Below are 23,527 nucleotides of genomic sequence, written 5' to 3'. Positions count from 1 at the left end.
TCACATTTCTGAACATTGTCGATCGTAAAGGATTAATATCAAAATTAATATCGATACACGCTCAAACACGAGCAACAGTTTTTTTCGTTATTTTATTTTTTTCTTTGATTTCTCCACATTTCTATAAATAATAGATATTTATAAAATACATAAAAATTAAATATTTTTTATTTTAGAAAAAAATAAGTTATAATAAAAATTTATTTTTTGGTATTTAAAATTGTATTTAATCAAATGAAAATAATGATATAACGCATAAATTTATTTACGAAATCAAGCAGTTTGAAAGAACAATCATTTTTCATTCGATTATTTTTCAATCTTTGCATCTACATCTCTTGGCAAATGAAATTTTCCAAGAGAAATCGACAAGAATATACGAAGAGAGACGTGGGGATACGAAGCAAAGTGTTGCTCAGGTAGTCAACCGCTGCTCGAAGCACGCGCTCTGTAAGCTTTCGAATTAATATTCTAACACGGACTCGTCACCTAACGCTTTTACTTAATCGCAATTCGATTATATCCAATAATTTTGCGATGCTTGCAAGAAACACTCATGTGTCACTAATCGATTTGTGTACGCTATTCTCGCTAACGTAAAACAAGCCTTGGCGAAAGTATATCGAAAGCAATAAAGAGGCAGGGCGTGATTTATTCGAGCTAACACTCTGACGCCTCTCCTCGTTCGTCAGTTTCCTGGGCCGCAGAGAGTAACGGAAGCGTCGGCGCAGAGCGCCTGTCCCACAGCATGCCCGGCAGTCCCGCGGACCGGAAGCCCAACTTTGAGGTCATCGGAAGCGCGGAAAGCCTCGTCGGTCGGGTGAGTTAAAAAAAAAATATTACAAAACAAAAAATTAATAAACGAAAAAAAATGATCGACGATCGGGCCTGTTGAATTTAAGATTCCTTCTCAAATCTAAATCATTTCTTGAATTTTTTATTTTAGCAAATTTCATCTTATCTTCTCAGTGAAATATATAAATTGAGTTCACTTTTATTAATGATACAATTAATATTCGAATTAATTGCAGCATAGTAGTCAAATTATATTATACGTATACTGCGTGTGTGTATTAATAGTTTTTCGCTATTTATTTCAACATCTAATAATGTTCGTCGTGCATTTTTCAGGTTCTAGTGGAGCAAGGTCTAGGCAAGTATTGCGATCCGGACTTCGTGCGGTACACATCGCGCGAGATGCAGGAGGCACTGGACATGACACGCGAAGAGATGGATCGGGCGGCGCATCAGCTGTTATTACAGGAACGCCGCGGCCAGCCCTTGTCTTATCAGTTGCAACAGAACGTGACGGAACAACAGCCGTGGAGTAGTAGCCAACAACAGGAGCAACAGCAACCGCACCAGATCACCGGTATCGGTTACCAGCCGCTGCAGGAGCAGCCGCCGAGCCAGCCCGTCTATCATCAGCTACAACCCTCCAACAACCGTCATCGCGGCAGCAATCGGAAGCAACAGCAACAACAGCGACAACCGCCGTCCTAGCAGGACGAGAACTTGCTCGCCGCGACACAAACGTCGTCTACGTAACCCAAAAATTCCTACTCTCTACGAACGGGAGTAGTCGTCGAAGAAGCAAAATCGTCGATTACGATGAAGTAACGTCGAAGCCACCAGCGGAATCATATGAATCGAAATCGCGCAAGTTGGATGGATTTAAATCGCGCGCCATTTGACATAATTGTTTTTGTCCCGAAGAGGACACTTTGAACTGTTCTGAATATTTATAGCTATATTTAGGTGCGGATCGAGAGATGCTACTCGAGGAACAAAAAGTTGGCTTACAATTAGTCTAAAGGGAAAAGAAGGGGAGGGCAGGAAAGCAGGGAAAAGACGTAGCAGCTCGAAACGTTCACAAGATGTTCATCCTGCGATACACTCGGGCACCAATGAACCATGTATTTTCTAGCTGAGCGTGAGTGTTTTATCTGACACATTTTGAGTCGCCTTGATTCCTAACTTGGCTCGATATTTCTATCGAGATTTGTGCGAGTTTCGATCGAGCGGATCAAGTCACGCTCGATCGCGCGTTTTTAGGCGCGCACAGAATTATATAATAAATTCTTAAAATATATATTTTCGCCGCGACAGATCAAGACGATCGAGACGAATCGTTGCGGCACGGAGCTTCGTCCTTTCGACGTCGAACGGTCGCGAGACTAAAGTTGACGAAGCATCTCGGGAGGACCCGGGCTCCCTCGATGGAATTGAGTTTACTTCTAGGAACAGTCCTTTAGAGATTTAGCCCATTTAACGTTGATCTCCGTTTTTGGTTCGATTTGTCCTGACCAAGGACGACACGACGAATGCCGCGCGCGTGTACTCAACATTGAAAAAATAGACGAATTAAAATAAAATATAAAAATTTTTATTTTGTAAAACTGTAACAATTTTATTTTCGACTTTAATAATTAGCTTGAAAATTGACTTTAATTTTTATAAAGAAGAGCAAATTGCAAGCAGTTGATTGCAAAATTAAAAAAAAGAAAAAATTATTTTAAAAGATACATTAAAATAAGATATATAAAGAAAAATCTCGATTTTTACAATTTATCCTAAAAAATTAAAAATGCAATTTCATAGAGATGAACCCAAACATTTTAATTATTTAATTCGTCTAGTTTGTTCTAGCAATCTAAAACTCTCTTTTACAGGACTCGTCACCTGTTAATCCTTTATGGCATTTTATCAAACATTATTTCGTAAGAGTAAACGTAAAATTTGACGTGGTCATCTTCTATCCACTCACCCATAATTTCTCATTGGATATACTCTTTTCTACACAACGAGCAAATTGTGATTTTCTAAAATAAAAAAAAAAAAAAATTAAAGTCATAGAGGGTTAAAAGAGGGTAGAAAGTACGAACCATGTTACACGCGAGAGGCACATCGATGGATTTAATCATTCTTATTGCTCTCATTAATTAGTCTCGTTGCCCTTGTTCCGATGATTGCCGGTTATTAGCACGATAATTACAACTCATGATTCGTACGTATATATGGATTCTAGACGAGATAACAAGTGCCTAAGTATCTATAACTTCTTTCGGACCAGAGAAAGACTTTTATCAACTTAGACAAAGTAAACGACTATTATTGCGAATTATTATTGCGCGAGGATAGAGAGCTGTGCTAGTCGAGTATGTTGTACACTACTGACGCGATATGTTGTGACGATACAGATATTATTATTCGTATTTGTAATTGTGTACATAACACCGTTTTCGCGCGTATATTTCCGCCGAGATGCGTGAGAATGAATGCCTGATAAACTAGCGCTGCAAGAAATTCGAGATTATATATACATTATATATATATATATATATATATATATATATATATATATATATGTATATATGTATATGGTAATCTATACACAAAACAAGAGTAAGGATATAAGAGTGTGGATGGGTAGACAAGACGTATGTGGACCTTCCTTTATGAAGGAACGCGGTGAGACTCTCGATACATGGTTTTTATTATGTCAAAGTACTAGGATATGTGACAGTAGAAAATGCAAGAATCTAGATCGCGCATTACCGATTGTCGAATCTCTCTCTCTCTCTCTCTCTCTCTTAACTCACGATCACTCAAGTGCATGCTCAATGATACAGAGAGCCTTATAAAGAGAGAGAAAGAACTACTTTATAGATATTCCCGATCGACAGTCTAATAATTTTCCGCGGGGAACACGCGTCTTTCACGAAAGATTTACGATTTTTTTCTTTTCAATTACCGGCAAGAATTAAGCGAAATTTTCGAATCCATCGGCACATTCGATTATCGATGCCTTATTGTATTGTAAAAAATTAATAACAATAATTGAAATTTACTAATCTTGTGAAAGAAAAATCTATAATATTGAAGACGAGAGAAATCAAAATCAAAATTATAAATAACTTTAAATTGATTTCAACATTAAATTAATTTGAACATAATTGAATATATGCATAATTTAATCGAATGCATATATTAAATGTAATATTATCATTATTTAATAATATTTATACAATTAGAAATGAGATAAAAATTATGACAGAATCCAAAAAGATTAGATTAGATCCAGAAAAATTAATGGAAAGTAAATCGTTCGGAAATTGCGCAAGTCCCCATTCACGCACAAAGAGCTCACTCGCAAAGAATGCAGCCGATAAAGAGCCGAGTAACGCAGCCGCAGCAACAAAATACAATCTCAGATTTTTAAACCCGATCGCAATATATGTAGAAACCGCGTTATCGATGTGTGTCATTCGAGTGATTTTCAGATACGCAAAACGTATGTATGTGTGAGACATTGGGAAATTACGCGGAGGTGTGCATAGATACTAAACTATAACTACGTAAATGTTAACTCATATAGTCGTTGACAAATTTTTAAGCTCTCGTAAATTTTATAAGTACTTGTCATCGGCGTGGTTCTGGAGATTTGTCGCGTAAAGGATTTCGATTTTTCTCGTTTGTACACACAGTGTCACAGATCGTAAAAAACAGAAGGAAAAAAAAAAAACGCAACATGTGAAGAGAACATGTCTAGAACCAATTAGAATCTCTAATAATTAATCAAAGAGACGTCACGGAGATTTCGAATTTTCGCCGATCGCGAGCGAACGTACGATCGGTGCGATTGATATAAATCGATTTACTATTGACACTTACTAGTTTGGAATACCTTTCAGAACCACGTTCTTCGCGAAAGCCTCTTGGCTTGTCTACGACCAATTGCGAAATTCCACTCTCTCTCTCTCTCTCTCTCGCGTATCTTTTCTTCGCGAATTCTCCTATGCACAGTCCGAGTACCGCATCGATCTATATTCTCCCAATCTTAAACGTTTCCCCGTTTCTTTTTATCTGTCAATCATTTTGTACGATGCGCGTCGCGTCTAAACACTATAAGCCAAAAAGCTCTCGCTTGCACCAACGACTGATTCGTTGCTCTTACGAACGGTCGAAGGTTTGTTTCTCTCATCCCTCATCTTTATTCCCTCCCCGATTGCGTTACGTATTTCTTATATTTTGATGCTCTATATATTAATTTCACTTAAGTGTCCTTCCCTTCTTTTATTTAGTCTCCATATTTAAGTGAACGCGTTATTTTACGAAATATATATATATATATAGTACATGTACACATATATACATATGTATATGCCAAATTAGAAGTCAGACGATACCGAAGCGCAGTAAATGTAAAAATCACAGAGATTACGGGTCCGTAAACATGACCATTAGTAGCGGCAGAATTTTTTACGCTCTGTAAAATATTATAGATCGCCGTCTGTTCTTCGTTCTCTCAGGAAAACGAAAGAAATACAAAAACCAAAAAAAAAAAGTAAATGGAGCGCCACGGTCCAGAACCACTAATGTTTAAAAATCCGAAGTCTGTTTATATCTTATGATGTCTGAATAAAAATTGTCATAGCAATTAAAACATCGTGCAATCGATCTTTTTCGCTTATAGTCGCCATATACACACGCGTGCGCAGGGATATAAGAGATCGGAGATCTATTTCCAGGAAGAGAAAAGATCGTCGTTGGATCTCACGAAATAATCAATCTGGCCATTAAATGATGATTATTAATCATACACCAATACATTGATCGTTTACGTTTTCAAATGGGAAAAATCTATTTTGCTTGCGAAAAAATCTGTTTATGTAATACTAATTTCTCAACATCTTTCTACTAATGTGACAATTTTTTTTTGTCGACGGTTGTCTTTTTATATCGTTTTAGAACAGAACAAAATTCGCACATCGAATTGTAAATAATGTGCCAAGTTCCATTTACGATAAGCTCTTAACGTAATATATCGCGAGTAGAAATACGAGATATAATATACGAGAGATGTACATCCCCCCTTTTTCTCTCTTTCTCTTTCGTATATTATATATTATAGAATTTATCATAAATATATAATGAAAGTAGTACATAGAGAGACCAAAATTTTTAATCTCGTGAGACTGAAAACGATCAGGGAGGATATACGGCTGAGATTAGTGTAAGTATTAAAGCCGAAAGAAAAATTACAAGTTTGTGACTGGAAATTTTGACTAATCAGTCAGGAGAGATTTAAAAAGAAAGTCAATGCAAAATTTCTTGAAGAATTTATCCGTAAAATACTTTTCGCTTGCTCTAAAGTATAATATATAAATATAGATATATTTGTGTGTGTATCTTCTTAAAACGCGTAGAAATTCGAGGATGAAGGATTCAGCAGGACCAATTGCGTATTTCTACTATATCAAGATCGTTTCTTGATCCGTTCATTGCACATAAATACATGATCCAAAATAAAATTGGTATTAATAGCCGGGAATTATATTAATATCGTCGAAGATTGATACATATTAATTATAACAAATAACTAATTATGATAGAGTGATATATGCCGAGTATGGCATCAAAAGACGCGAATAGGTTTAGTGCTAACGGAACAAAATACACAATAATTATATTCATCTACTCTATTAGATTTTAGTTAAATACACTGCGGATGTGTCAAAGAATACGTTGTCGTTATAATGATATTTCGCCGCTCGTAAGTTTATAGCAGTGCGTAACGCCATGTGTTTCAATATGAGTTATTATAAACTTGAAATGTTGAAGTATGGAATGAAAACAATAGGAAATAAAATTGAACAGTGATTGAAACGACACGTTTCTTCACAAAATCCTTTCATGCCGCGTATCGTATCATTCGCGTTAAATATTTTTTCTATAGTAGCTCTCGGATAAGAATTAAGACGTCATTTATAAAATCATGCGTTATAAAAATGTATAGACGTCATTCGCAAATTCATATATATGAAAGATAAAATTATAACATATTTTACAAATTAAGAAAAAAAGCGCAGAAGTTTTTAGCAAGTCAGTGTTCTTTTTTTTTTAATTTAATAATATTTTTGTTTGTGCGAAACGTTTCGTCAATTATAATTATGAGAAGAATTCATGTATATAGACATACAGGTAGGATAGATACTCACTGAATTGTAGGGATAGTTTCATCGACAAGGATTCAAAGGGCGTCTTTCAAAACATCGACGTTTATTTATAAAGTTCATCATCCTCCTTCGGCTGTTCTCCAGGCGTGTTGTATCAGTTTCTCTTTATTTTACAGTACTTACAACACGAAGTATAGATCGCTCACGAAGATTTATATTGCAAAATGGAAGCTGTACACAAGAGATCCTCCCAAGTCATAAGTTATATCCATGGAAATAAAATGATTGACAGCAGCAGCACGATTTGTCAAAGGTACGTTACAAGTTCAGCGCGTAGGAATTAAAACGTGCTGCAGAATTCATCCAACAAAACATGTCAAATTTCTGTGTATGCCGTGCAGCTATCGGCACATGCACGTATCGGCTGTAGCAAGGCACAGGTATACACGCGAACTGGTATTCAATGAGTAAGCTAAGGTTCTCATCGTCCAGTCTTAAATTTCGATTACAATTCTCGGAAATCCCTCCTTATCTTGAGGAACGACTTAATCGCCGCTTAATCGAAATTGCTTGTTTAACTAGAGTTCAATAAGTTAGAGAAAAATTTCGAGCTTAGCGTGCAATTAATATTATTTCGCTACTTGCGCTGCCTTTTTCGCTTTCACAAGCTCCACCAATTCCTGCGACAAAGGGAAACGTGGTATTGTAACTCGAAATTTCATCACAACATATAATAAAATATTATTTTCTAAATTATTTTTCTCAATTTTTTTTTGCTTTAACTTTAAAAAAGATATTTTTTGATTGTTTATATAATAATATACGATTTAATATTATGCAATATTCTTTTTTCAATGCTTACCTTGTATCTTCTCATGCATTCCTTTTTCGTCCTAGTCGGTATACATGCAGCGATCTGATCCCATCTGTCCGAGACTGTGGTGGGATAGGTTTTCAGAGCTTGCTCAAGAAGTTTTTGTTCGCCCGGTGTCCATGGCGTTGATTCTTTTTTTGCCTCTTTAGGTTCAGCAGCGACGCCATTCGAGATTGGATGATCCAAGCGTTCCGTAACAGCTGGCATTCTTTCCTCGACCGCATCCTTGCTCTTCTTCTCGGCAATGAAATTGTCGAAGGCCTTTTTATTGGCTTGCTCTTTCAAACTCGATTTGCTGAAGTCGGTCGATTGCAGACTCTTGGCCTTCGCCAGGACTTCCTTGGCGTCGCGTGTAACTCCGGTAGTAGAACCGCTGTGTTGATTAATGAAATTCGCAACCACTTCCCAACGTTGATTGGTCCCGGCAGGAAACAGATTGACCGCTTTTATCAAAAGTTGCAAGTCGTTCTCGCTCCAGGGTGCGGTGCAAGTTTTGGTCTGTTTCTCGGGTATGTTTTTTGCATCGTTATTAATCACATTTACACGGCGCTCAGCCTCAATTCTCCTTTCTGCTTCTTCAATGATACATAGAAACGCGTTCCTACCGTCGGTCTGCAATTTCTTCATCGCTTCCTCCAGCTGTACTAGCTTAAACAGCTCGCAAATTTTCTCTACGCTTTCCATATGCCGGAGACTCTCTGCTGAATTCTGAGCAAAATAATTGTTTGCTTTGCAGAAATCTCTGAGCGCTTTTCTTTCCTTGCGTAATGCCTTTTTTTGCATCTCGCGTTCCTGTTTTAGCGCTTCCTGTCTTGCTCTTTCTTCAGATTCCTTCTTTTCCTTCTCCAATCTTTCCTTTTCCGCCGCATCTCGGGCTATTCTCTCTTCCTCCTGCTGTCTGGCTTTTGCCGCTTCCTGCTTCGCTCTCTTTGCGGCGTTCTTTTTATCCTTATCTTCTTGCTGGAACTTCTTTATTCTAGGATCTATATTGTAAGCCATATCCACTAAAGTTCGTATTCGCGTCATCTCTTCTTTTTTTCGTTTAGCTCTCGTAGCTTTGTTCTTCTTCTCAATCCATTTGCGCATGTCCCGACTGCAATCAATTTCGTCGTAAATACTAATTCTGTAATTTTCTGTAAAAATATCTTATCACTTATCGTACTCACTCTTGACCACTTTCTTTGTCTTCTTCATCGAGATACGAGTATTCACGCCAGGAATCAAAGTCGTACCAAAACGAGTAGAATTCCTCTACTTTTTCTCGCTGCATAAATGGTCCACCCAAATGCGGTACCGGCTTCTTTACGGACCATCGTGAGTTCTCTTTGAAGGCTTTACCCAGTACTTGGTAGAAATTGTTTCGACAGTCTTTCTCATCTGGTAAATTGTCGTTAAAGTAGGGATCTACACTGTCGTAACTTCGTCTCTTTGCTTGACTTCCAAGGGTCTCCCAGGCGCGAGTTATACATGTAAAGTAATCGTCATCTGGTCGAATTTCTTCACCCATTGCCTTCCGTTTATCGGGATGATGTTTTAATATTTTTTGTTTATCTGCAATACAAATTAGACATATCAAGTTAAATAATGCTAAATCATATTAAATTACTTTTATATTTTTCTATAATATATACTTTACATACAAGCTCTTTTAATAATATCCTCTGTTGCTCTATGCCTAAGATTTTTCAAGCCTAGAACAGCGTAATGGTCCTGATCCTTCCAGTCTCTTGGATCAAGAGATCTAAGATATTCGAGATCATCTTCGAATTGATATTGAGACAGATCTTCCTCTTCGTCCGACGATTCCGAGTAACTGGTACGTGTCAGACTGCGATAGAATTGAGCTCGCCATGCTTGTGCAGTTGAATATAGAACTACAGGACCTGCTGAAGCAGCATTTGCCTTACCTGGATCTGCAATATATTCGTTTTAGTGAGAAGCACATTGTTATGGCACAGTAAGAAAAAAAAGTAGAAATTACATTCCTATAAGTTCGCAAGTAGATAAAAAGTAAAGAACACATGGTATATGTGCATAAAAGAAAATATCAATCACGGACAAACGTTTTAACGAAATTATGTTAACGTAGATCTTGATCTAGTAATTCTTTGCCAGAATCAGAAATAGATATACTCAAATAATTAAAATTTATGAACTGAGAAATGCAACTTCATCCCGCTGCAATTCAAAATCCGTGATAATTCTAACCAATCCTAACCTCTCCCGGTGCCGCACATCGAGAAACGGCGTAGAGTTCATATCTTACCGGATATAGAATTAAAAACTGCAGAATCCTCGTTCCCGGTTCCGTCCGTCATTGTCGCGTGGTCGTGACGATAAATTTATCTTAAACGTGTGAACAGGACACGCGGACGATCACATCGATCGTCTTTATCACGTAATATGCATCTAAATCTAGATGGCAAAATCTCAAAATCCCGAATCCCGAGCGCCACCGCAAGATTCAAGACACGCCGAGCAATTTATTGACTAACATAAAAACATCGATCGAGTTTTTTCCCGGTGGAAAATTCAATCTTGATCTTTTATATTTTTACACTATATGATATATCATGATGTGAAAATAAATATAACATATCGATGGATATATATTTATATCATATGATATATATCTAATTAATTCTAGAACGACGACATATAGGTAACATTGATATTCAAGGATTTTCGTAAAAATAAAGATTTCGATTAATTTCGAACACATACGTTTTGTCAATATTAAAATCGCGTATATTGTATGCAATAAATTATGGTGATACTTAATGAAATATTTAATAAAATACCTGCAATAGTTTTTTTTGTTTGCAAAATTCACTTTCAAACAATAACAATCGCAAGAAATATAATCGAAATATTCGAATCCAAATATGCAAATAATTGCGGCATACTTCATATTATTCTAAAATCGCAATGATTCTGGTTTTCGAAACATCAAATCGATTAAAGCACTATAAATCATATTAAAAATTTGTATATTAATTAATAATTTAACATAGAGAAATAATATTTGAAATATTTTAATGGGATATTAATAATACGGAATAATTCATTAAATCATGGAATTTTTTGAAAAAAATATATGAATATCGAACATAACACGCACATAATTACACACATAATTACATACGTACGCACATCACGCGCGCGAAAAACAAATAAAAATTACCAAACTTATTTAATATTAGTTATTAATTCTGAATATTGGAATAATAAATCACGTAACATTTTAAACATTTGAAATTTATTACATTGTATATATAACACGTTGAACATTTAAATATTATCTCTCTTTAACAATGCTTTTAATTAAACAATGCTCTAATTAACAAGGCATGGTCCGAATCAAAATAAGTGCACATATGTAAGACAGAAGGCACATTTTTTTATCGAACATTAGTTCGTGCAAATTTCAGCTTCTATTAGCTCTATTTTATATAAGTCTTATTTTCATTATAAAAAGTTCTTAGATAGATAATTTACAATAACAGGTAATAATAAAGAAATACAATTGTGTTCGTTAGTTTTCCTGCAAATTGGCAATTGGACGGAAATCTCAATCATGAACAAATAAAAACTTTCGAACATGCCATAATGATTTTGGTTCAGTATATTGGGAAGACAGAGAATCATGGAACAAATTTCAAATCATTTCCAACTGACTTTCACATCCTATGTTCATTGTTCATATTGATAGTATAAGTAAAACTTTGAATAAATTATTATTTACTTATTATTTCTTACTTGTGTTCCTATAATCCAATTATTTTCGCAGTGTTAAATATAAATTACAAATAAATATGGGGAAACAAATTTCTTTTATATGCAACGCTGCTGTGGGGACGTTTTATACTTTTCTTAAGCCATAGCTCAAGAGAAAAGATAAATTAAAATACAAGCAATGTTAATATAACAAATAGTCATTTGCATTTCATCAGTCATGTCTAAAGAAAGTATCACTAAGGTATCAAAGGGAATATACCTCAAGTGGGTCCTACAGTGGAAACAGGAAGGTTTTATCAAGGATTAATGATTTACTGATTCCCAGGGGACGACAGTCGCCTCTGATATGGATTCTGAAGTAATCGCGGCGAACATTCGATTACGCGTAACAGCAGTGCATCGATATAATCTTCCAAATCGGTGAGTCTCTTGTTTTTCTCCGTAATTTGTCCTTGCAGTTGCAACGCTAGTTCTATTATATCCTGTAAATGAAATGTTTTGATAAACATACGAAATACATTTGTCTGAAAAAAAATGATGATTATATTTCTATTCGATAGAATAATAAAATCTTAAATTAATTAGACTAATTCAAAAAAAACTTTTATATATAGAAATTTTTATATATAGAAATATATTTACTTCTCTTGATTTTCCTTCAAACTGATTAAGGACTTCGTGCGGCAGGCGACTTTTAGAGTTTACGGCATTCTTAATCGCGTCTTCGCCACCGATGATAATTCTTTCAGAAGACAGATGATTCTCATCATTAGCGTCTTTAAACTTATTCTCCTTATTATCCTTTTTCTTGTCCTTCTTTACGTGCTTCTCTTCTTTAGGACTCCGCGGACCATGTTTGTCGTCCTTTTTATCCTTTACTTTATCTTCCTTGGCAAGCTTCTCTTTACTCATGGCGAGCTTCTCCTTGCTCGCGACGAGCTTCTCTCTGCTCGCAAACTTCTCGTCCTTGTTTTTTGGATGAAGAATTTCTCTTGGTGCTGGACTTAGCGGTTCCGGAAGATCTCTCAATCTAAATGCGACAGGTGATGGTGAACGAATGGGCGATGCATCGCGTATGTTATCTTGCGATTCGTCCACCATGATCTTAGGTTTGTCCCATCTGATAAGTAACAACGCAACATAAATTATTTCCATACATCTTATACACAAATAAATATATATTTTTATTATATATCCGTTTTCTTATTATATCCGTGTAACAATCTTATTATTGTTAAATATTTTTATCAAACGCATTATCATTCTTTTTTATTCTATTTTTTTATTCTTCTTTCTCCCGACAATAAATATGACTTCACCTTTTAGGTACGCTGCTTGCTTGCTTGCCGTAGAGCTTCAAACCCCACTCGTCGTCCTTCGTCAAATTGTCGACCTTTGACAGATTCGTAGCAGACGCGCTCATGGCAAATCGTGGAGGTTTGTTTGGCGCGGCGTTAATTGGCGCCGGTGGCACGTGCAATTCACTGGAGACATTGCTCTGTGAACCATTCGGAATTCCATTGTTGTTCGTGCCCGGCATGGGTGCGTTCAGTGACGAGGCCGAGCTTTTATGAGACAGATCGTCAAACTATAACAAATTGAATTATCCTACTTTTAACTGGAAACTATATTCAACAGACAAATTTCAATAGATAGATTTATTAAAAATATTTCTCTGTGATTTTCTGCTCTTTGTATATATATGTATGTATATATATATATATATATTTTTTTTTTTTAAATGTATTTTCATGATTATACTTATGCATCAAAAATAATTAACTGTTTCATGTCGAAATTAATACTATAACAGAGTATAATTACAAATATTACACTAAGGATAATAAAAGATAATGCTATAATTAGGATATATACATGTATTTGATTCTATTTACCGTAAATTCATCTTCGTCCTCGCTAATGACACCAGGATCAGCTTCACCTGGTTCCTGACGCGTAATCCTGAATTGGTGTTCTTCCTTTTCATCTAAATTGTTTCCATCGAGCCGACTTTTGCTTTTCCCTTTAACTTTATTTCCGATCGACTTGGCCAGTTTTTTAAGACCCTTGCGTTTTTCGAGACTACCGATACTGAGCAAACTACCGCCGATTGATTGTGCAGCTGTAGATAACTGGCCTAAGGAACTTTTATGACGCTCCTTCTTGCTTAGATCAGTCAGACTTCCAGCCTTCACAATAAAGCCGATCCTCACCTCGAGCTCGCCTCTTTCCTTCGTATTCTCTTTACCTGGTTTGCTGTTAAGGGTGTACCTAATACAAGCGCATTTATACCCTTATAATTTTATCGATAACAAATAAATAATATACATGCTTATTTTTCTAAAACATATTATATTCGTACACAGTCGAAATACATTATTTACTAAAGTTTTGATATATATTAGTAATACATCGATAATATAAAAATTTATAAAACAATGTTTACGTGAAAAAAGAATTCTGAAGATTGGACACAAATTATGTAAATGGACAAAAATAAATTGTAGGAAATTATATAAAGCACGAGGAAAAAAAATATTCGAATGTTCAACTATGTTAAAAATTTATTGCCGCACAAAGTGAATGGTAAATTATAACGTCATGTATTAATAATGGAAGAATGCGGGCGATCAATGAGATAGTGGCGATTTCTCTTTCGCGAGCAATTTTTCTAATAGATTTGCATAAAACACAATTTGCAATTAACGTATGCTAACGTACCATCTATTCTTGGGCCTCTCGTACACGTCGAAGCTCGAGAGTGGTACGCTGACGGTGCCGAGGAATTCATCGACACCCAGGAAATTGCGATGCAGGACGGTGAGGACGATCTCCGCGGTATTTCCCTGCTCCGGTATGAGTAGCTCGCATTCCTCGTGCCATTCCACGTCCTTGGTAGCCTTCTCCTTCACTGACGTCTGGTACTTTTCCTTACCGAGGGCGATCGTTACGAAGCAGTCGTTGGTCTCTGCATACGTACAGTCACAATTCGGCGTGTCGTTTCACGTGTGGGCGACGGACGGTCAAAAGGTCGGCAGATTAACGACACGTGTGTAACGGAAATTAAAGATCTTCCTCGATAGAAAGATACGCGAAGCTTTGTTCTTGATACCAAAAACTCTACTATTGTGAAAGACTTTGCTAATACTTACTGATAACAAAAAAATGTTTTTATCTGAATTTAAATCTCAATTAGAAAACTATTTTAACATTTACATTGCTCATGGTAAAAGTAATTTATATATAAAAGTAATTTATATATAAGTATATAAATATTCAATTTTTTTGTTATTTTCATATGTGGATGAGAAAATATAATTTGATCGGATAGCACATAAAGCTTTTAATCCATATTTTCACAAAGGCAAACTCGTCACTAGTTGCAATGTACGTTTCGTTAACTGTATTGGGTTGCTTTATTTTATTTTGTAAGTAATAAATGTTGTAATGTCACAAAGTGCATTGAGGACGCGTGTCGTCAAACCATCAACTCGTCGCGTACATAATTATATTAATTATTAGGTCATAAAGATAATAAACAGATATATGGGTGTATACATATACGTATACGTGTATGTGTTGCATTAAGCACAGTTATGCAGCACAATGCACAGCTAAAAAGACTGAGTTCGCGTCAAAAAATACACGTGTTCTTTTCAATCTTTTACTCTTTAAAGCTTTTAGATTTTTCAATTATTTTTTTTTAAATTGACAAATAAGAATACGATATAGATAAGATTCAAAAGACTGTACTTTCACTCTATGCTTTTCATTTTTTTTTTACTATATCGTATCTATATCTTTAAATTCGTTGATAAATAATATATCTTCATTTTTTATCGAAGTATTTCTCACAAAACTCAACATTTATTATTTAATTACGGTAGAAATCATCCTTTACTCAAAATTTTGCGACAGATCATATTGCATATCTCGATTTTGCTGAGATAAAGGAATTCTATATTCGCGTTGGACGAAATTCAAGACTGGCGTAACGCGTTTGTTTATATAATGACATAAATTCGTGCATTGTTTTGCAAACGTGCTTTGCAGGAACCGGATGATTCATGATCTAATATAGCAACGGTATCGGCGCGAATACGCGTAGTAACATGTAAATAAGAAACGTGACGATACACGCGTCGATGAGTTACAGCTGGTTTATTGAGATGTCTTAAAATTATTTTGTGAATGCTTTATAAAACATCAAAGCAACATCAAGAGATTGAAAAGAGGATTCTTTTATAATTCAATTGATTCTCAGATATTTTAAATATTATATTTGATGCAACTTTTTATTTTTATTTTTAAAAATAGAAAAATAGGGAAAATTTTAGTAATAGGATTAAAAATACGACACTCACTGTGTTTTCCTTTGGTCAATAAGTCCTTGGCCCTCTGAACTGTAAATAAATAAAAAAGAAAAGTGTCACATACACAAACAGCTATGTATAACATAAATATTTAAAACACTTGTTTATTATGCATTATTATTATTCGTATCATTTAATGTTTACATTCCAAAATATACTCGAAATAAAGTGCCAACCAAACAGATTATTTTAGCGCGATCTATCCTTCAATTCACAAGCTTTATTAATATTAATAATATACGCTCACATCTAGTAATAAACTAAACAGATATGCACATAAAAATGCATATTCAAATCTTCACCTTTGTATGCACTAGAATTGAAGTATTAATGTCGTATAAAGAGCTATTAGTTGTCATGAAAATAGAAATTTCTTCATAACGTCCAATTTTTTTTCTTCAATCAACTTTCCTCTATTCGCGTGTTTACGAGAAAACCTCACGTTATAGCTTTCGCGCATAATCACTCTTGCTTATATCAGAGTAAAAACTACATATCAATTACCGCCCCATTACACTGATTCCGAGAAATCAATCATTTTATTATCTTCATTATTTTATGTTTATTTTTTTAGCATTACAGCGATATTATTAAATATATGGCAGAAAAAGAGAAAAAAGTGAGAGAGAGAGAGAGAGAGAGAGAGAAAGCATCAATTATATTAGTTTATATATACAGAGTGTGCTTAAACATTCCGGCCAGACTTTGAGATTTTATATAAAATTTAATTCTAAACAAAAAATTTCCTATAAACATGGGTCGAAAAATGCTTCCTTAAAAAGTTAGCACACCAAAACCTCTAAAATCATGGTTAATTTATCATTTTTTAGCATTGTTTGGGTCTACCCTATATAATAAAATAATTCATAAGTGTGTTCACAAAGTTTTTTAAATATCATTGTCATTTAATAAAATTACGATTATAATATTTACGTTAATAATAATCGAATGTGAGATTTGTAAATTATAGATTATTATTTTTTGACAGTTGATTGAACTTTGCACGCAAGATATATACAAACAGCACATCGTGGCATTAAAGCTTGTAATCAAGCGAGGAATTCCACACAGGTCATTTAATAATCAAATCATTTCACGCAGCTTCGCAAAATACGGAGTTTAAACAATGAATTCACATAGTTACATCAGTCCGATTTTATATGCTCTTATTAGCATCAATTTATTTCCAGAAATCGGAGAATCTGATATGCAAATATTTATGAAATGATCACGAAATAAATGTTTCACGTTAAGTAAGAAAGAAGCAAAGTCCGCGTCTCTCTCAATTATAATCCGTTAGTTCTAACGTGAAGCGTTACCGAATAACTGTAGGAGGCATTTCCTCGTTCTCACACGTGCAACGGCGATGAACCGTAATGAATGTATGGGATATACGACGAGGTACATATTCCCCGATTTCTCGCGCATCGAGGAGAATCAGCGGAACCAACTCTCTCGTCGCGCATTCTATCTCCTCTGTGGTCTCCAAGTCGAGTCGATGGATTCAAAGTCCTTATCGCGATAAAACCGCAACCAAATACCGCTTACTCGGATAGAAGTGATTTCTCAACGCTTTGTGCATCCCAACAACGTATCCGCGATCATAAAAATCCGAAGACGCTCGATCGATCTTTCTTGTCTTTTTAAAAAATTTTCAAGTTCTTTAGCTCCATCCTAAATTTTATTCAAACATGTATAATCGCATTAATTTTATACTACATTATTTTATATTGTTATTTTTTTTTTTGCGTAACTTTTTTGCATCAGAAATTATTTCAAAATAAATGAAAATAATAATGCAAGAAACGAGATGAAGGATATAAGATTCAAAGATCTTTCTTATTTGAATATTGTAAGATGAAGATCGACTTGGCGGAGGCAGAGGCAGAAAGGGGAACATCGAATAACCGCTAAACATGCTTTCACGCGTCGCCTATTTTGCATCGAGATATAAAAGACAGAAACTTCGTCACTCGATGATTCTTCAAGCATCGCAAACAGAGGATTCATAAATATTATACTTGTATAGTTTGTTGCACAAGTATAATTATTGGCCTTAATTTCTTCCTTGAAGGACGAAGAAACCTGTGAATCTCGTAAATCATTCGCATTCGCAGCGGCTTCAGCCAAGAGATTCGAGCACAGAGATGTCAAACATCTGGTTCTTCGCGTCTACATACACGTGACACACGGCGTTGTGTCAACGGCGATTCGGCCGCGATTCTCTCGTATTTGACGAACCCGTTAACGCCCGAAGGTAAAAGTCTCGCGTGTGCTAATTAAGAGGACAAGTTGTCTAACACGAGCATGCGCTTTCGCGAATTAAACTGCACTCTCGGTAACAAGGATCTTTATCTTGCGATCAGTTTCGCGGTGAACGGCGGAATTTAATTAAAGACTGCTTAAACTGCGCGCTGAAAGTTAAAAAAAAACTACGAGTCGTTCGGAGATTTGAGTGAGCCCTAAAAGAAAAAAAAAAGAAAAAATTTAGAATAAATTCTTCTTCGAGGTTGAATCTGAATAAAAATAATGTATCTTTTTATCGCGACATATTAGATATATATTTAATTTATTTAAATATATATATATATATATATTTAATTTATTTAATATATATATATATATATATATTTAATTTATTTAAATATATATATATATATAAATTTGATCAGAGATTGGAATGCGATAAACTTTTTCAAACAAGATAATGAAATATTCACTAGACTAAGTGAAATCGATATATTTCCGTGAGCTATAGCAAAGCGATGCATTGCGTTTAATTATACTTGTCGGAGTTGAGAAATGACTAGAAATTGAAATGACTAGAAACCATTGCAATCTATACAAAAAAGAAATTAACGACGAACGTGCATCTTCTTACAATAATCTCAAGAAACGAAGAAAATGCAATTGAAAGATGTATAAATCGAAATAAAAAAGAGAGGCACATTAAAATAATGTAAAATTATTCTCAATTAATCTGTCCAAAATCATCTCACGTATATTATCAATAGTGTAAAAATTATTAAATATTTAATAAATAATATTCTAAATGTATTTAATTTAATTAAATTTATTTAATTATTTGATGATATATATTTATAATATATAGCAATTTTTAATTTTAATTAATACTTAATCGAGAGATATTAAATTATAAATGTTAATTTATAAAAAAATATATCGAGAAATGTTTTTTTTTTGTCTATATGACGTTGTAATTATAGATAATTATATTATACACAAAATGTGCGATTTAGAAATTATACGAAAATTATACGATCTTAGAAATTTACTATGTCGCGTGATAAAATAAAATCGAGATTCGCATTTAAGCGCAATGTGAAAAGGGAAAATTACTCTCGAATGATGATGCATTCTCGACTTTTAAATACACGTTGCACTACGATGATTCGGTGACATACCTCAGAACAGTGTCCTTTATTTGTGCACTACGCTGCTTCGCTCTCTTTACGTATTTTTCAGTTTAAGATAACGAGGACGATAAAAGACAATATCTCAGAATATTCTCTCATGACACATCCTGACATTGACATACAAGTTGAACGTTGAAATTCGTCATCTATATCACTGATAAGATTATAATCTTGTAAGAAACACGAGAGAGATTAAAGCTTTTTAATAATTTATTATTCATATTTCTATTACAAAGATTTCGAGAATATTTCCTTAAAAGTTTAAATAGTTTTATCTATATATTCGAGAGAAATTATCACGTACTCTCCCATATGACGTATTTTATTAGCATCAACAGACACGCCAAACCTTGAGATCCATTTAATATCCCATTGATAAAATTATAATCTTAAAAAGACAGAAGGCTAAAAAAATTTTCAACAATCTTTTATTTTTATCTGTTCTATAAAGAGAATATTTTTTATTAAAAACAACGACAATAATGAAAAAAACGGAAATGGAATATATTTTAAAGAAAATCATATAATTTTGTATTTCTTTCATTTTTATAAAATTCAATTTTTAACACTGCGATACGATAACGAAGATTCTTGGTAAACGTCCAGTTTTATCTGCGATGAATGCGTGATGAATACAAAACGACATTCCCGTCACCGGGGCTCAGACAACACCGGATACATTCCTGCGTAGCGCGACGAGCCTGCGAGAGGTTTCGTTCGCCTAGTTTCCGAGCGAGGACACGTAACCTTATGTATACGGTGATAATCGCGTTTACGGTACACATATATGCATCCGCAAGAGCGTTCGACCGTATCTATCGAAAAAAAAGGGGGCGTCATTTCACGCTACTAGCGCGCGATATCGCTCACTCACCTGTCACTTGAACGTGCGTCGGACTCCACATCTCGGAAGTTGGCTCTGTTACGCACGCACGTATCCTCCGTTCGTTCGTTGGAATTCACCCGGTAGAAATGCGAAGCACTTTGCCGTTGCTGTTATATCTTTGTGTCGCGCGATCTATGCGACAATGATGACGAGGACGCGCGACGCGTCACGAACTAATGTTTACGCATCACACGAAACCAAGATTTACACGAACTGTCGACCGCCTCGCTCATTCGCGATCGCCCAACGTCCGACTCCGCCGCGCTCCAAACCGAAACTCACGTTGCCAACGTCGGCAATCGAGTACCGAGTATTTGCCATGCGCGCGCGTGCGCAGTGACCATGAACTAAGCATGGACTGCGCATCGAGTGTCGCGCCGAAATTAAAAAGAGAAAAAGTGCTTTCGGGACTTTAATCTTCTTTATCGAAGAATAGAAAGAATTATAAACATAAATATGTATATATGAAAAGATTGTAGGCATAGAGATAAAACTATTCGTACTCCTTCGATTTCTATATTCCCAGCCAATCAAGTTAAAAGACGATAAATAGACTACTGAAATATTACGCTTTCTTTTTAATTTTGGTATGCAAATTGTTGAGATGAAAGATGGATTTACAATCTATACTTACTAAGTCTATGGCGATAATTGTGCCCCGTTCGTATTTTCGAATTCATGCGATTGGTACGCCAGATATCTTTAAAAGATTTTCGCTATGCGATTACCTTCAAGACACTGAAAAAAAAAATAAAGATTATTGTGTATAAAAGAAATGTAAACAAAAAAACTCAATCGACCGATAACATTCCAATTTTTTCGAGAGCATATAATAAAATTTTAATATTATAATAGTACTGTAATTTATTTGTTTCGTTTAAATCCTACTATTTGTTTTTTGACAATGGAAATTTATGACAAATTAAATATAATCTTATTGACATACATAATCTAAAGAGTTTAATACTTTGAAAATATTTTTATAAAATATTATCGCGCGTACATTTTTTATAAGACTAGTTTTTATAATAGATAATTTGTTAGATTTTACGCAACGCATATGTTGACAATGTGATAACAGTATATCCTATAAAAAAAAGTCACACACAAAAATAATATTATGAATACAAAGATATTATTAAAACGTACACACATATGAGAGATTTAATTCCATAGCTTTGGCCTTCGTATCTAAAGAGATTTCCCGTTTGTTTCTCGTATGATTAACCATATCCTGAATAAAATATCAATTATCATACGCAACCTGAGATCTCCACATCGATAAGGACTGTATTGTAATCGTGAGAAACACTTTATGTGTATCTCTGATTCTGGTAATCATAATAAGCTGATTAGTATACAATCTTTGTTGAGAGCGTGATGACAAGAATAGCATTAATATAATACATTATTGATAAAATACATAATTAATCGATTTCTAATTAAAGATTGTTTTACTATTTAAAATCTAACAATAAATAATAAATATTCAAAATTAATTTGAATTCATAGTTCACTGTTGTTATCGTTTTGATCGACACAAAGGCACATCAAAAAATTAATTTCTTTTTCTTACAGAGTTTCATAATTCATTGAAAAGTTTATGAAGGTTTAGATATGAAAATTTATATATGAAAATATGGCATGAGATAAAGATATAATTTTCGATATAACTCGCGAGACCGACGTTTTCGAAATATTCTTCGTATCTGCGAGAAAAAATGCCACATGCATATGCGAGTCTTGGTGAGTCTTCAACACGAATAAGCATAACAACACGCAGTGTGATTCGTCATCGTTAAGATATGAGTACACACGTAAAGTTTGTTGTCGAATGCATAAAGACGATGCCAGCAAGATTGATTATTATAACACTATTGTCTGACAGCTCTGACACATATTAGAGAAATGACTTTTTGTCTAACATTAAATTTAATATTTTCTTAAATTACTATATGTGATAAACATATAGTAACTTTTTAAAATATTATTTTTGAATTTAATTATATTATTATATTAAAATAATTTTTTTATCAGATTCCCAATGGTAACATGTGATTCATTTTTTATTTGCGCTCTATCATGACGTTTATGAAAATGCAAATAGATTAGTAGTATGACTGTAAAGTATCATTTAAGTTTTTGTGTATGTTGCATTTGCGGAGAGAAACTATCCGTAGAAATGATTAAGGTTATTTAAGCTGTGCTAAGCGGTTTTATTACGTTTTATTGCGACCGAGCAGCTGCCCGCAAAGATTGCCGAAGAACGGAAGTGGCGAGGTGATAGCCGCGTGTACCATAATTGCCGTGCATCATTGTGCTTGCTATTTCGTAATCATTTAATAGGGACTTCAACTTGGACGGTCGAGAAGAAGAAGGTCGGTTTATGTTCGAGACTGACATCAGCAGGCCAATCTTTGTCGGTAAATAGCTATTTCGCGATTTATTCATTAAAGTATAGGTGCATAATTTAAATTAATCCGTAAATATAGATTCATTTTTAAATATAAAATATGAAAAAAAAAAAATTGTAAAAATTTAATTTTGTCGATATTTCTTTTCTCACCATCAAATATGTACGTCATATATAGATGTCACGTCGTACATATGTCCCTAATGATCTGATGTTTGAAGTTAGGTATATACAGCCACGTATCATTAACTTTGCCGCCTAATTGCCGAGCGCATTCGCTCTGAAGGATTTTTTCGCGCGATGGCGCGCCTACTTTTATTCGTTTTATCGTGGGTGGTTTGCGCGTGTCCCCTTTTATCGCGACGCGCGCATTCGTATTTCCTCAAATCGGCATTGTTACGCCAGCGCGGTTGCATCACGATTACAATCTCGCATTACGAGCATCCGCGACTCGCTCGCATCAGCATCAATTGCCTTGTCGCATTTCGTGGAAAAGAGGAACTTAGCATATTCATTAGAGACGAGCAGGTATTAATCGCAAAAGTCGTATTAAAAAAAAAACACGACTACTCATTAATAACGATACTGTTGTTCGTACAGCTTGTATAAGTTTTATATTTAGTCTCGATGGATTGAGATAAGTAAAGACAGCCATAATTTTTTTTATCGTGTTAATTTAATGCCAATATTGCATATTTTCATGATTTTCTACTTAATTGATGTCTAAATGGAAGATTGCAATATAAAAATCGAAGGCGCAGTATATAAAACCGGTTATTCCATTTGTTTCATTGCAATTAAATAAGTGAGTTATTTAATTTAATTTTTGATTCAAGTGTATATGACA

At 34.6% G+C, this 23,527-nt stretch overlaps 3 protein-coding genes across 5 annotated transcripts in view; 1 reads left to right on the top strand and 2 right to left on the bottom strand.

Annotated features, from left to right (window-relative positions):
• Positions 1 to 5,352, top strand: part of LOC126850891 (muscle calcium channel subunit alpha-1) — a 61,124-nt gene extending 55,772 nt beyond the window's left edge. For both annotated transcript variants that reach the window (XM_050594333.1, XM_050594334.1), the window contains 2 exons: positions 693 to 820; positions 1,132 to 5,352. In XM_050594333.1, coding sequence (XP_050450290.1) covers positions 693 to 820; positions 1,132 to 1,503 — 500 coding nt within the window. In that variant the 3' untranslated portion in view covers positions 1,504 to 5,352. The remainder of the gene's footprint in view (positions 1 to 692; positions 821 to 1,131) is intronic.
• Positions 5,353 to 7,108: 1,756 nt separating this feature from the next.
• LOC126850912 (dnaJ homolog subfamily C member 2) lies at positions 7,109 to 10,266 on the bottom strand. Of its 2 annotated transcripts, none has more exons than XM_050594382.1 (5): positions 10,100 to 10,266; positions 9,474 to 9,746; positions 9,000 to 9,384; positions 7,822 to 8,926; positions 7,109 to 7,639 (listed from the first exon to the last, which is right to left on the bottom strand). In XM_050594382.1, exons 1-5 carry the CDS (start codon positions 10,149 to 10,151, stop codon positions 7,589 to 7,591), a joined length of 1,866 nt encoding a protein of 621 aa, XP_050450339.1. In that variant the 5' UTR covers positions 10,152 to 10,266; the 3' UTR covers positions 7,109 to 7,588. The 2 variants fall into 2 exon arrangements, with proteins under 2 accessions (XP_050450339.1, XP_050450340.1); XM_050594383.1 differs by lacking the exon at positions 10,100 to 10,266 and adding an exon at positions 10,052 to 10,099.
• An 809-nt stretch (positions 10,267 to 11,075) lies between these two features.
• LOC126850915 (rab11 family-interacting protein 2) lies at positions 11,076 to 20,542 on the bottom strand. The gene is made up of 7 exons (XM_050594389.1): positions 20,256 to 20,542; positions 15,936 to 15,974; positions 14,293 to 14,539; positions 13,467 to 13,842; positions 12,891 to 13,159; positions 12,214 to 12,691; positions 11,076 to 12,053 (listed from the first exon to the last, which is right to left on the bottom strand). Exons 1-7 carry the CDS (start codon positions 20,284 to 20,286, stop codon positions 11,883 to 11,885), a joined length of 1,611 nt encoding a protein of 536 aa, XP_050450346.1. The 5' UTR covers positions 20,287 to 20,542; the 3' UTR covers positions 11,076 to 11,882.
• Positions 20,543 to 23,527: the final 2,985 nt, after the last annotated feature.

This window comes from Cataglyphis hispanica, chromosome 7 (genome assembly GCF_021464435.1).
Source record: "Cataglyphis hispanica isolate Lineage 1 chromosome 7, ULB_Chis1_1.0, whole genome shotgun sequence".
Lineage (NCBI taxonomy): Eukaryota > Metazoa > Arthropoda > Insecta > Hymenoptera > Formicidae > Cataglyphis > Cataglyphis hispanica.
This window is presented reverse-complemented; position numbering and strand designations above follow the sequence as displayed.

What these genes read in the sequence shown, in the direction of transcription:
- LOC126850912 (XM_050594382.1), bottom strand. Translation starts at nt 10,151, where the DNA reads ATGACGGACGGAACCGGGAACGAGGATTCTGCAGTTTTTAATTCTATA. An exon ending in GGATATTATTAAAAGAGCTT is followed by an intron (nt 9,385 to 9,473) that starts GTATGTAAAGTA and finishes TTTGTATTGCAG; the next exon opens with ATAAACAAAAAATATTAAAA. An exon ending in AATGCATGAGAAGATACAAG is followed by an intron (nt 7,640 to 7,821) that starts GTAAGCATTGAA and finishes CCTTTGTCGCAG; the next exon opens with GAATTGGTGGAGCTTGTGAA.
- LOC126850915 (XM_050594389.1), bottom strand. Translation starts at nt 20,286, where the DNA reads ATGTGGAGTCCGACGCACGTTCAAGTGACAG. An exon ending in GAGAGGCCCAAGAATAGATG is followed by an intron (nt 13,843 to 14,292) that starts GTACGTTAGCAT and finishes CGCTTGTATTAG; the next exon opens with GTACACCCTTAACAGCAAAC. An exon ending in TTGAAGGAAAATCAAGAGAA is followed by an intron (nt 12,054 to 12,213) that starts GTAAATATATTT and finishes TTTCATTTACAG; the next exon opens with GATATAATAGAACTAGCGTT.